The sequence below is a fragment of the Quercus robur genome, chromosome 11, assembly GCF_932294415.1.
Source record: "Quercus robur chromosome 11, dhQueRobu3.1, whole genome shotgun sequence".
In the NCBI taxonomy this organism is placed as follows: Eukaryota; Viridiplantae; Streptophyta; class Magnoliopsida; order Fagales; family Fagaceae; genus Quercus; species Quercus robur.
The window spans coordinates 38,918,425-38,930,914 of record NC_065544.1 but is presented as its reverse complement, the minus strand read 5'-3'; the positions used below and the strand labels follow the sequence as shown (position 1 = coordinate 38,930,914).

At 38.6% G+C, this 12,490-nt stretch overlaps 1 protein-coding gene and 1 pseudogene across 1 annotated transcript; one reads left to right on the top strand and one right to left on the bottom strand.

Annotated features, from left to right (window-relative positions):
- LOC126706338 (probable carboxylesterase 2) overlaps window positions 1-12,490 on the bottom strand; it is a 37,584-nt pseudogene that overhangs the window by 14,956 nt on the left and 10,138 nt on the right.
- Window positions 6,133-7,541, top strand: LOC126706336 (probable carboxylesterase 12). The gene has a single exon (XM_050405755.1). It carries the CDS (start codon window positions 6,154-6,156, stop codon window positions 7,324-7,326), a length of 1,173 nt encoding a protein of 390 aa, XP_050261712.1. The 5' UTR covers window positions 6,133-6,153; the 3' UTR covers window positions 7,327-7,541.

The window sequence follows — 12,490 nt, the reverse complement described above, 5'->3', positions numbered from 1 at the left end:
ATTATCCAATTACATAAAATATGACCCTAACATATATTATCTATAATATATGACATATAATAAAATTGAAATTGTTTGACTTTGTTTAGGTTGATCTTTTTTAGTGTTTATTTGAGAACAACTTATTTAATTTTTTTTCTTAAATTAAATAAAATTAACTAATTAATTTTTTTTGCTAAAAATACTATAATAAAAGGAGTTTGGCATTTTAAGCAAAAATCATAGTAAGACCCACAAATAGTTAATTAGATTTTACTTTTTCACCGAACCATAAAAATGAGGACCTGAATGGGCTCAGCTACCTATGCTAAAAAAAGCTTCTTTTTGTGGGATCCGTAAATAATAATAATAATAATAAAAATAAAAAGCTTCCATTTGTGTGATCCGTAAATAAAAATAAAAATAAAAGCTACTTAAGAGTTAAGCCAACTTTTAACCTTATTTCAAAACCACACTTCTAAACTTAGTTTCTTTCTTTCGATTTTCCAAAATAAATAATAAAAAAAGTTTCTTTCTGTCCCTGTAATTTTTTTCTTAAACTTTTTTTTTTTTTTTTATCTCTCATAAGTTTAGCCCATAACAAGGAAAAGAAGAGAGAGAGAGAAATATATAAGACTGAGTGCCCCACTAAGAGCATTCACAATAAAGTAGTCAAAATAACTAAAAATTTGGTTTAGCGCCATCACACTATAAATATCCCCAACATTGCTGTCCTTCTTTTTTCTTTTTTAAGTTTTTTGTAGTGTTCCCATAAAATAAAATAAAAATTGTAGTGTTTATTTTGTAGGATATATTATTTTATTGTATTATTTATATTATTTTAATGTGTTGTATGCTAAAATATAACATTTGATATTGGATGTATTGTAAAGTAAGTTGTTAAAATAGATAAGATAGCTTTTTGAATTGTTAAAAACTATATTTTTTAGATGTTTTATTGTGAATGCTCTAAAGAAAGAAACAATTTTTTTTTTCTTAAAATTTCTTTCTTTGGCTTTTGCTTTTGTATTTGCTTTTACTTATAATTTTGGTTTTAGGGTTTAGAGTAATTTTAACTTTTTAAGGATATTGCACATTTAGTTTCACAACATGTTTCAATAAAAAAAAATATTGCACAAATTAATTCGTGTGATTGTGAGTAATAGACATTTTTTCGAACATTCAATAAAAGGTTTGTTTAGTTAACAAATATTAACAACTTAGCAAACCACGCCCATATGTCATGATTGATGTGTTATGTGCATCTTTACATAAGTGGTAACATAATCCAATCAAAACAAGCTTTGATATATTTACTTATGGATATAAAATCTACTATATAAAAGTTTGTGATCCTCGCCAACTTGGATAAAATCCAAGTGAATCATATAATTCACTTTTATCTTATTCTAGCTACTTTAAAAAAAAAAAAAAAAAAAAAAAAAAAATCATTCTCTTCCTTAGTTGTAAAAGATATCTTATCTATAATCTATAATATATATATATATATATATATATATTAGAATAATAATGTATAAAATTGTAGGTTTTCAAAAGATTATATGGCACAATACTAGAAGGTCAACTAAAGGTGAAACGGATACAGATTTATTTATTTATTTTTACTAAGCTATGGTTTTATATATATATATATATATATATATATAATTGAATTTAAACTTTATTCTATATTTAAACCTTCCAATAGAATTTTGGTACATCATATTTTCTTTTATAGAATAATATATTACATATACAAACACAATCATGATAATAAAGGTTTTCTTAATAACAACCATTATCATTAAATTTCAGATTTACAAAAAAAAAAATATATATATATATATATATATGTGTGTGTGTGTGTGTGGGGGGCCCAATAGTTTGTGGCCCTGGCCCATTTATTCATTAGGGTCTAAAGACCCGAGCCGAGAAGGGTTATAGCCCAGAATCGGTAATGCAAGTACCAAATGGCCTTGGGATACAACCGAGGACGATTCAGTCCTCGGTATGTCCGAGATCTCACAAGAAGAAATGGCAAAAATGGTATGGAAGCAACTTGGAAAAAAATCTAAAATATCTGTGTCAATAAAAAAGGGTATGCTGGAAAGTATAACGACCAAGGAAAGCTGCCCTTACTGCCATTCAATACTCTGCACCTGACAGAGCCATACTCTCCAGCTTTTACAACCACTCCCAACCACTCTGGATATGGGTTGATGGGACAAGTATCAGTCTTGGAATGTCGATCCTACACGTGGACGAAGGATAGAAAAACACAGGCTAGTATAAAAGGAAAAGTAAGCAATCCATAGAAGGGGCTGGGAAAAATGGCCAAAAACCAGAGCCTCCCAACCCGCCTCCAGGAAAAAGACTCCTAGGGCGAAAATAACTTAACCATGTATGAACACCACGAAAAACCCACCGTTTGGTGACCAAGGCCTAGCCTTTCAAACCCATGCTCTACAAATGATATTGTTTGGGTCTTTTTACGTGCGAACCCAACACTGCTACGGTTCGTTACAAATCGTGTCCTTACAATTGGTGCCGTCTGTGGGGAAGGCTCGTGTGTTGGCATAGACGGTAGGTCGAGACGGTTTCCTTATCATTTCTAACAGCCGGTTATAGAGTTCTAGCGTAAAGTTCCACTAGGGGCTATGATTCTTAACTAGAGGCTACGCTTCGTAGCGTCAATCGCATGGATAGCTCTAGGGGCTTGGCCGAGGAGCTAATTCCCCTAAAGCCAAGGCCCCATGCCAAAAACTGAGTTTTGGACAGAACCAAGGTATTGTATGGTCCTTAGACTCAAACCTATGAAAAGGTCAGCTACCTAATAAAAATTTTAAGTTGCTCAATCCTTGGCTTAAATACCAGAAAAAGGTTAAGGCTATGAAAGTGGTTAGGAAGATGGTGAAACGCCCTATTACTCAGCAACCTAGAGGGGCTGTTCATTTTTGGGTTATATGTCTTCGGATGATTACCTCCTACACTGCGCCGAGCATTCAGTAGTCATCTCGGCTATTTTGGGGTAAGTGTTGTTTTCTTTTAGGTCGGCATCATTGTGCCAGACAACTCTATTAAATTCATGATAATATATTTTCCTTAGCAAGAGTTTTTGACCCTAAGTATCATTAGTTCAAGTCGGTATTATTGTGCTGAACAGCTCTCATAAGTTCATAATAGTACATTTTTCTTTGATAAGGGATTTCGGTCCTAAGTATTGTGCTCTCACGTCGGCGGTATTGTGCCAGACCGCCCCAATAAGCTCATCATAATATCCTGTCTTTTTCTTCTTAATATGGGTTTTAACCCTAAGTATCATTTGTTCGATTCAGTATTATTAAGTCGGATAGTTTCAATAAACACAGAGTAAGATCTTTCTATTAACTGAGATTTCGGTCTTAGAAGTCGATCAAAGTGTAAAAATAAAAATGATTCACAAGATAGTACGTCTATTCACGGCGTAACCATTTCAGAAGTAAAGAGATAGAACATGTGAAGTAAAGCAATAACGACTTTTATTAATATAAAGATGTATTACAACGTACAAAGAAGGGCTTAAACAAGCCTATACAGAGGGTGGATTACAAAAACAATAAAAAAAATAAAAATAAAATAAAAAACCACAACAATACAAACAAATAAACAGTCAGATGCCTTTTTAAACTCGTCTCCGAAATCCTTCTAAATTCTGCCTCAGTAGCGCCCATATTGAGAGGAGGACCTTCTTCAGAAGAAGAGGGAGGAGATGAAGAGAAAGAAGGAGGAGAAGAAGAGGGAGGAGATGAAAAGAAAGAAGGAGGAGAAGAAGAGGAAGAATGAAAAGCACCAGGATGGATCTGGTGGTGGAAATAAGAAGAAAGAGAGGCAAAATGAGGCACCAGTGAACGAAGAGAGGAAGAAGTAAGGGCACTTAGTCCCTACGTCAGTCCTGACTCCTAACACGCTGGTGCCATGTTAGCTATGCTCATGAGAGAGCGGCTGGTACTGATAATAGGTGACCTCAGCTCAGTCGCGTCGAAAGTTTGACGTGACGAGCCCCTGCTTCGGATTTTGGCTAAAAGGAGGGTAAGAAGGATCTTGAGTCTCCGCCATCCTTGCCCTGACCGAGCCATTTTTAGTTTCGTAAGAATGTGGTGTTTCTGGGAGGGGTATAGTTCTTTCATTACTTACTCCTATCTCGAGTGTATCACAAGTTAAGATACAACTAGTGGATAAAGTAAACTCTGGAGGAAGCTAAAGGTTTCAAATTTCAGAAGGATTAAAAGGGTCTCTGTACAAGAGAAATAACCTCTTGCCTTCCTTCTTATATGAAGGGTGGAGCGGAAGGTATTTAATCCGTCCAAATTTCCAAGAAAATCTGTAAACGAGAATGTACCCGTTCCACTTCCTCACATCGTCAACAAACCGTCGAATTTAAATAGTCTCGTAAATGTAAGTCATTAAAGGCGCGTTTCGGATAATCAAACGATGGGGACGCATTGTGAATGAATTCATAGGAATGTCTCGTAGTCCGGTATGTTTCTTAGGCAGATGAAGAGACACCAGCATTAATGAAAGACAGAGTTAAACGAGCCGTAATAAAGTCTCGGCGTTACCAAAATCCTTCTCTCCCGACCAAGAGGTCGGACAGCAGGATTTTGAGGGGCTATTGTGGGGCCCAATAGTTTGTGGCCCTGGCCCATTTATTCATTAGGGTCTAAAGGCCCGAGCCGAGAAGGGTTATAGCCCAGGATCAGTAATGCAAGTACCAAATGGCCTTGGGATACAGCCGAGGACGATTCAGTCCTCGGCATGTCCGAGATCTCACAAGAAGAAAGGGCAAAAATGGTATGGAAGCAACTTGGGAAAAAATCTAAAATATCTGTGTCAATAGAAAAGTGTATGCTGGAAAGTATAAAGACCAGGAAAAGCTGCCCTTACTGCCATTCAATACTCTACACCTGACAGAGCCATACTCTCCAACTTTTACAACCACTCCCAACCACTCTGGATATGGGCTGATGGGACAAGTATCAGTCTTGGAATGTCGATCCTACACATGAACGAATGATAAAAAAACACAGGTTAGTATAAAAGGAAAAGTAAGCAATCCATAGAAGGGACTGGGAAAAATGGCCAAAAACCAGAGCCTCTCAACCCGCCTCCAGGAGAAAGACTCCTAGGGTGAAAATAACTTAACTATTTATGAACACCACGAAAAACCCACCGTTTGGTGACCAAGGCCTAGCCTTTCATACCCACGCTCTACAAATGATATTGTTTAGACCTTTTTACGTGCGAACCCAACACTGCTACGGTTCGTTACAAATCGTGTCCTTACAATATGAATAAGAGATTTAAAAAATTATATATGACCTTTTTTTTTTCTTAGAGATATTTCAACTTATGAAATCTGTTTCTAATGATTGCTCTTTATTATCAAACCAAAACTTAGTGTTTGGTATAGGTGGGGATCAAACCCCAAACCTTTTATTCGACTATAAAAGGCTTCATCAGTTATGCTAATTGAAACTCACAAAATAATTATTACATAAATATGCAAGGAAGGCATATCACAAAATTAACAATTTGCCTCTCTCAAAAATAATAATAAAACAAATTAACACTTGGCTACAAAAGTAAAAGAGGGGGAAAAAAACCAGTAAAGATAGCAACATGTAATGCATACCTTAAATTAGACACTAGCCAACCAAAAGAAAAAACACTTGATTCTCAAAAAAAAAACACACATACATACAAAAAGTTGAAAGATACTTATCACTGTAACTTCTGTCAATTGTGAAACTGGTAGTTCTAAAGGAAGTGGCTTATATTAATATTATTTATCATGTAATAGAATAGTTGATCTAGATTTATGAAAAAGAAAAAAAAAAAGTGATTATGCCAAGTGATTATCTCCTCTTTTTAAAGCTACACTTTCGTTAATTATTAAATTAATTTATATTTATATTTTATCTTTATAATAATAATTATTCAAATATATTTTCTCCAAACAAAAAATAAGATTTAAAAATAGTTTAACTTAAATAATCTTTTACTATCTAAAGTTTAAAGAAATTTAATTTCTATTCCAACTAAAAATCTATTACCAATAATTTCTTAAATTACACACCCACTATTTATAATACTAAAAACAAAAAGTCTTATTATTAGAAATTTGAAGGGTAGAAAATGAATCAACCAATGATCACCTTATCTTTCTCTGCCCCATCTCTCTCTCTCGGCAAATTTTTAATCCCTCGGTTGCGTGCTCTGCCCCAGCCGCACACTGTTGCACAATTTTCTCCCCTGCATAAAAACTTTCCCCTTTTGTCTTCCATAAATCATAGAAAACCCACTCTCCAAATTGTAGCTGCTGCTTCTTCTCCATCTTCTCTTGCTATGGATTCAAGCGCCAGTACTGAAATAGCCCATGACCACTCTCCTTTTCTTAAGATCTATAAAGACGGTCGAATAGAGCGAATTGCAGGCATAGAGATCGTACCCCCATCTCTGGATTCCAAAACCGGTGTTGAATCCAAAGACGTGGTTATCTCACCCGAAACAGGCGTATCTGCTAGGCTTTACATTCCAAAAACCACAAAGGAATCACAAAAAAAGCTTCCTCTCCTTGTTTACTTTCATGGTGGTGGGTTTTGCATCGAAACCGCTTTCTCTCCACAGTACCACAACTACTTGAACTCGTTTGTGGCTGAAGCCAATGTTGTTGCGGTCTCTGTTGAATATAGGAGAGCCCCAGAACACCCTGTTCCTATTGCTTACGATGATTCGTGGGCTGCGCTTAAATGGGTTGCGTCTCATACTGATGGAAAAGGTCCTGATGAATGGTTGAAAAACCATGCAGATTTTGAAAGTGTGTTTTTTGCTGGGGACAGTGCTGGGGCTAATGTTGCTCATCACATGGGGTTGAGGGTTGGATTAGAAGGACTTGCTGGTGTTAAGCTTGATGGGATTGTTTTAGTGCATCCATATTTTTGGGGCAAAGAACCAATTGGTGGGGAAGATACTGACGCTGAGAAGAGAGGAAAGGTTGAAGCTTTGTGGCGATTTACATGTCCAGCAACGAGTGGCGCTGATGACCCGTATATAAACCCAGGTACGGATCCAAAACTAGGGAGTTTGGGGTGTAAGAAAGTGCTAATTTGTGTTGCTGAGAAGGACATGTTGAAGGATAGGGGTTGGTATTACAGTGAGTTATTGGGTAAAAGTGGATACACAGGGGTTGTGGAGGTTATGGAAGCAAAAGGAGAGGACCACGTGTTCCATTTGATGAACTCAACTTGTGAAAATAGTGTTGCCTTGCTCAAAAGGATTGTTTCTTTCATCAATCAGGGTCAGGCTTGAAATGGTTCTATTCTATATCTGTCTCTCTTTCAATAGTCTCGTTAGGGGTAGTATTTCAATTGAAAAATAATTAGTTTCTATTTAGTTATGGTACTCTGATTGAGGTTTGTTCAATAAAAGAAAGAGACAGATAATTCAGAAAAGTGGTGAACAAATCTACTAAAGAGGTAGTTGTTTGATTTGATCAATGAAGATAAGATCTCTATTTAGCATGATTGAATGAGCTTTTTAGATCTATTACAGTTTTTTGTTGTTAAATCATAATGCTTTTATATAAACAATTTGATGACTAGTTTCTCCAAATAAAAAAACAATTTGATGACTTCGGACTAACAAATACCAAATCCACTGTGCTGATTTCCAGTTAAATTCATCGTTTTTACTATGAGGTTGTATTAATTAATTGCTTATTGCGACCATTATGAAAATTGTTGATAGCAGATATATATAGAAGTTGCGGTTTCTGGAACTCCCATCTATTCTGGTTTGGGGTCCAATACTAAAAACAGATTCAGCGCGCTGCACTAAACTAAAAACACACATCCATATCATGAGAAAAAAACCACGTAGTTTTATACTTTTGGCTAATTTTGCTTGCATGATCTTCAAATTTAATGTGTTATTAAGTAAACCCAGAAATTTCAGAAAAAGATTAGCCACGGATTGACGAAGTTGTCCTAGAATAGTGCTACAAACAGCTCGTAGAACTCCACATATATATTTTCTAATTTGTTGGTAAAGTTTTTATGATTATATCGATGGAGTATTTGGTATGAGAGAATCCACGTTACCCTCAACATCCATTTTGGTGTATAAGATGCCTGTAAAAAAAAAAAAAAAAGGTCATTCAAAAACTCTCAAAAATGGTCATAAAAATAAAAAACTCTCAAACATTCATGGTCCAGCGTACATAACCTCATTACACTTTATTCTTGCAAGGAATCTGCAATATCAGATTTGTGGGGCCCAATAATTGGTGGGCTAGGCCCACTTGCTGATGGGGAGTCCAAAGGCTTAAGCCGAAAAAGGTCATGGACCGAGCTCAAGAATAATAAGGCCCAATTGGTCCGGAGAAGCAGCCGAGGACAGTGCAGTCCTCGGCTGACCCAAAGATCCACCAAAAGGAGGGGCAAAACGGTAAAAGGACATACTTGAAAGGAAATCTAAAATATCTAGGAAAGGCTGCCCTTACTACCTTCCCCATGCATAGCTCTGCGCCTAACAGAGCCTTATCCTTTAGCTTTATCAACCACTCCCAACAACTCTGGACTTGGACTGACGGGACAAGTATCAGTCTTGGAAAGGTTGACCCTACACGTGGACGAAGGAAAGTGAACACAGGCTAGTATAAAAGAAAAAATAAGTAATCTGGAGAAGGGGGCTGGGAAGACTGGCCAAAAAAGAAGGGCTCCCAGTCCACCTCCAGGAGAAAGACTCCAAGGGTGAAAGCACTTTAATCACATATGAACACCACCAAAACCACCGCAGGGTAACTAAGGCCTAGCCTTTCGAATCCACTCTCTACAAATGATATTGTTTGGGCTCATTCATGTGCGAACCCAACACTACTGCGGTTCGTCGCGGAACGTGTCCCTACAATTGGCGCCGTCTGTGGGAAGGACTTGCGCGTTAGCTCGAGCGGTGGTGAAGTTGAGCTTCTATCGAACAAGGGTCTATGAGGATGCCTTTATGACCGGCAACACAGTGTTGTTATGCCAACATAAGTTCCCACTAGGGGCTATGCCTCGCAGTGTCAATGGCATGGACAAGTCTAGGGGCTTCAAACATCAGGCTAGCTTCCCCCACCTTGTTCGAGGAGCTAACCTTCAGAAAATAAATAAATAAAAAGAGAATACAAGTTTTGGACAGAACTAAGGCCTTGTATGGTCCTCGGACCCAAACCTCTGGGGAAACCAACTACTTACAAGAAAAATACAAGTTTTGGACAGAACCAAGGCCTTGTATGGTCCTCGGACCCAAGCCTCTGGGGAAACCAACTACTTAAAAAGAGAATACAAGTTTTGGACAAAACCAAGGCTTTGTATGGTCCTCGGACCCAAGCCTCTGGGGAAACCAACTACTTACAAGAAAAATACAAGTTTTGGACAGAACCAAGGCCTTGTATGGTCCTCGGACCCAAGCTTCTGGGGAAACCAACTACTTAAAAAGAGAATACAAGTTTTGGACAGAACCAAGACCTTGTATGGTCCTCGGACCTAAGCCTCTGAGGAAACCAACTACTTACAAGAAAAATACAAGTTTTGGACAGAACCAAGGCCTTGTATGGTCCTCAGACCCAAGCCTCTGGGGAAACCAACTACTTAAAAAGAGAATACAAGTTTTGGACAGAACCAATGCCTTGTATGGTCCTTGGACCCAAGCCTCTAGGGAAACCAACTACTTACAAGAAAAATACAAGTTTTGGACAGAACCAAGGCCTTGTATGGTCCTCGGACCCAAGCCTCTGGGGAAACCAACTACTTACAAGAAAAATACAAGTTTTGGACAGAACCAAGGCCTTGTATGGTCCTCGGACCCAAGCCTCTGGGGAAACCAACTACTTACAAAGACAATACAAGTTTTGGGCAGAACCAAGGCCTTGTATGGTCTTCGGACCCAAGCCTCTGGGGAAACCAACTATTTAAAAGAAAAAACTACGTTACGTGGACCTAAGAATCTCCCCGAGGAAAACTCTCCATTAACAATTGGGTTAATTCCTGAACTACATGGATTCTGTAGTTTGCCCTCGGATCCTCAACACCAAAGGAACTAGTACGGAATGGGGCAACATGTTTCCAAAAGCATAAGCGAAGTCATTCAATGCTCGGTCATCCCTTTGGATGAATTATTTAGAATTTGTCGTTCTCAGACAGTATTCTCGCACTTATTACAGAACGTTCAACCATTATCTCGGTTAGTTTCCTAAGTTCAACTTACTATGAATTGTTATTATTGTGCCTGGTAGTGTCGGCAAATTAGAATTAGTTGGATTGTATTTCACGGGTTCTTGCTTTAAATATCGCCGAGAAGAAACAAACACATGGGGCACACTCATTCACAAAGTGGTGTTGCCAAAAGAACAGTATTCAAAACAAGTAAATAAGTTTCCATTTTCACTAAAACAAAGAAACAGTACAGCGTACAATGAAAAGATGGAATCAGCTTATGTCAGAGCTCACTACATAATTGGAAAGGAAGATATAAGAGAATAAAACAAAGCAGAAGAGGCAATACAGACGAGAGGTTAGCTTCTAAAGCTAACCACATAACCAAAAAGAAAGAAAGATACAAGAAAATAAGATAAAGCCGAGGAAGTGGATCAGAGGAGAGGTTGGCTACTGCTCCAAGACCTTGTTCTTCCTCAATGCCTTTATATGCCCATAACTCAGGCAGCAAAAGAAACCCAACTTGAGCCTCACACCGCTGAAGGAAAGGTGCAGGGAGCTGGAAGTTGAGAAGCCTTCACCAAGAATTTGCCTGCGACAAGGCAGAGACGCTGATGGCGGAGAATCTTTCTTCTGACACACCAAAATTCTGGCATGAACAGAACCTGCTTCGGATTTTGACTAGAAGAGGGAGAAACACCCTTTCCCCTTTGTCGAAGTGGAGTACTCTCTTAAATTTATGCTTCCTTTGCCCGTACCTCACCATTCTGAGTCCCAGGAGGACACGGCGCCTCTGTGGCGGAGAGAGTTTCTTCTCCCCAACCCTCGCCTCAAACATGTTATGCTAAGGGGGGATAGCACTGGATATGGGAATTGTGATTTGGGAGGAAACTGAAGAATTGGTGCGAAGGTGAAGTAACTTTCTCTCCTATTTATTTAAAGAGATAAGGTGGTGGCATTTAATTCACGCAGCGTCCCAAGGAACGCTACAGACAAGATGGCTCTGACTCAATCTCCAACGCCACCTGCAATCAGGGGATTAAAGGAGTCTCTGGAAGGTGCACCTCGAACATTGGGACGCCAAAAAGTATTGCGTGACCAAAACCTACATAAATACCCTTTAAGTTATGGGCCTAGTGAATTGCGGCCCAGGCCCGTTCTGCATGGGGGCCCAGGGACAATGGCCCACGCCGAGAAATAACCGTTGCCGAGGACAGCCTCCTGCTCGGCACCTCGCGAAATACCTGAGGAGAGGGAGAAACTGAACTACAGCCTTCGGACTCAAGCTTATGGGGAAACCAACTGCCTAGGTGACAAAACTAGGTTTTGGACAGAACCAAGGCGTTGTGTAGTCCTCAGACTCGAGCCAATGGGGAAACCAACTGCCTAGGTGACAAAACTAGGTTTTGGACAGAACCAAGGCGTGGTGAAGTCCTCGAACTCAAACCTATTGGGACGCCCACTACTCATATGGGGAAAGCCCTCGGCTCAAATACTTTAAAATGTTGAGGCCGATAAAAGTGTTAGGATGATGGCGAGACACCCCACTATTTGGTAGCCTACGGGGGTTGTTCATTCTTGCGGGAAATATGTCTTCGGATGATTATATCCCACACCGCATAGAGCATCCAGTTCTAATGTCGGCATTGTTTTGGGTAAGTATCGTTATTCCCAGATAGGCATTGCTGTGTCAAATAATGCTATTAAAGTTATGGTGACATCTTTTTATCAGCAAGTATTTCGGCCTTAGTTGTCATTGGTTCAAATGCTATACTATTGTGCCGAGCAGCGCTTGTAAACTTGTAAAAACATAAAAACAGAATATGCGAAGTAAAACAATAACAATTTTTATTAATATGAAAAATTATTACCACATACAAAGAGGGGCTTAAACAAGCCTATACAAAAGGTAAACTACCGAAGCAACAATAGTATTCGCAATACAGATAAGTAAACAGTCAGGTGTCTTTTAAACTTGTCTCCAAAGTCTCTTCAATCTCTACCTCAGTATTGCTCCTATTGAGAGAAGAACTTTCTTTAGAAAAAGTTGAAGGAGAAGGAAGAAGAAAATGAAGGACAAGGAAGAAGAAGATGGAGGAGATGAATGAGGAAGATGGAGGAGATGAATGAGGAAGATGGAGGACATGAGCAGAAGATGGAGGAGATGAATGAGGAAGATGGAGGACATGAGTAAAAGAAGGAGGAGAAGAAGAGGGAAAAGATGAGAAGGGAGAAAGAGAGGCAGAAGGAGACGCCAGTGAATGAAGAGAGGAAGAAGC

Excerpts from the sequence above, each read along its gene's own strand:
- LOC126706336 (XM_050405755.1), top strand. The coding sequence starts at position 6,154 with ATGAATCAACCAATGATCACCTTATCTTTCTCTGCCCCATCTCTCTCT.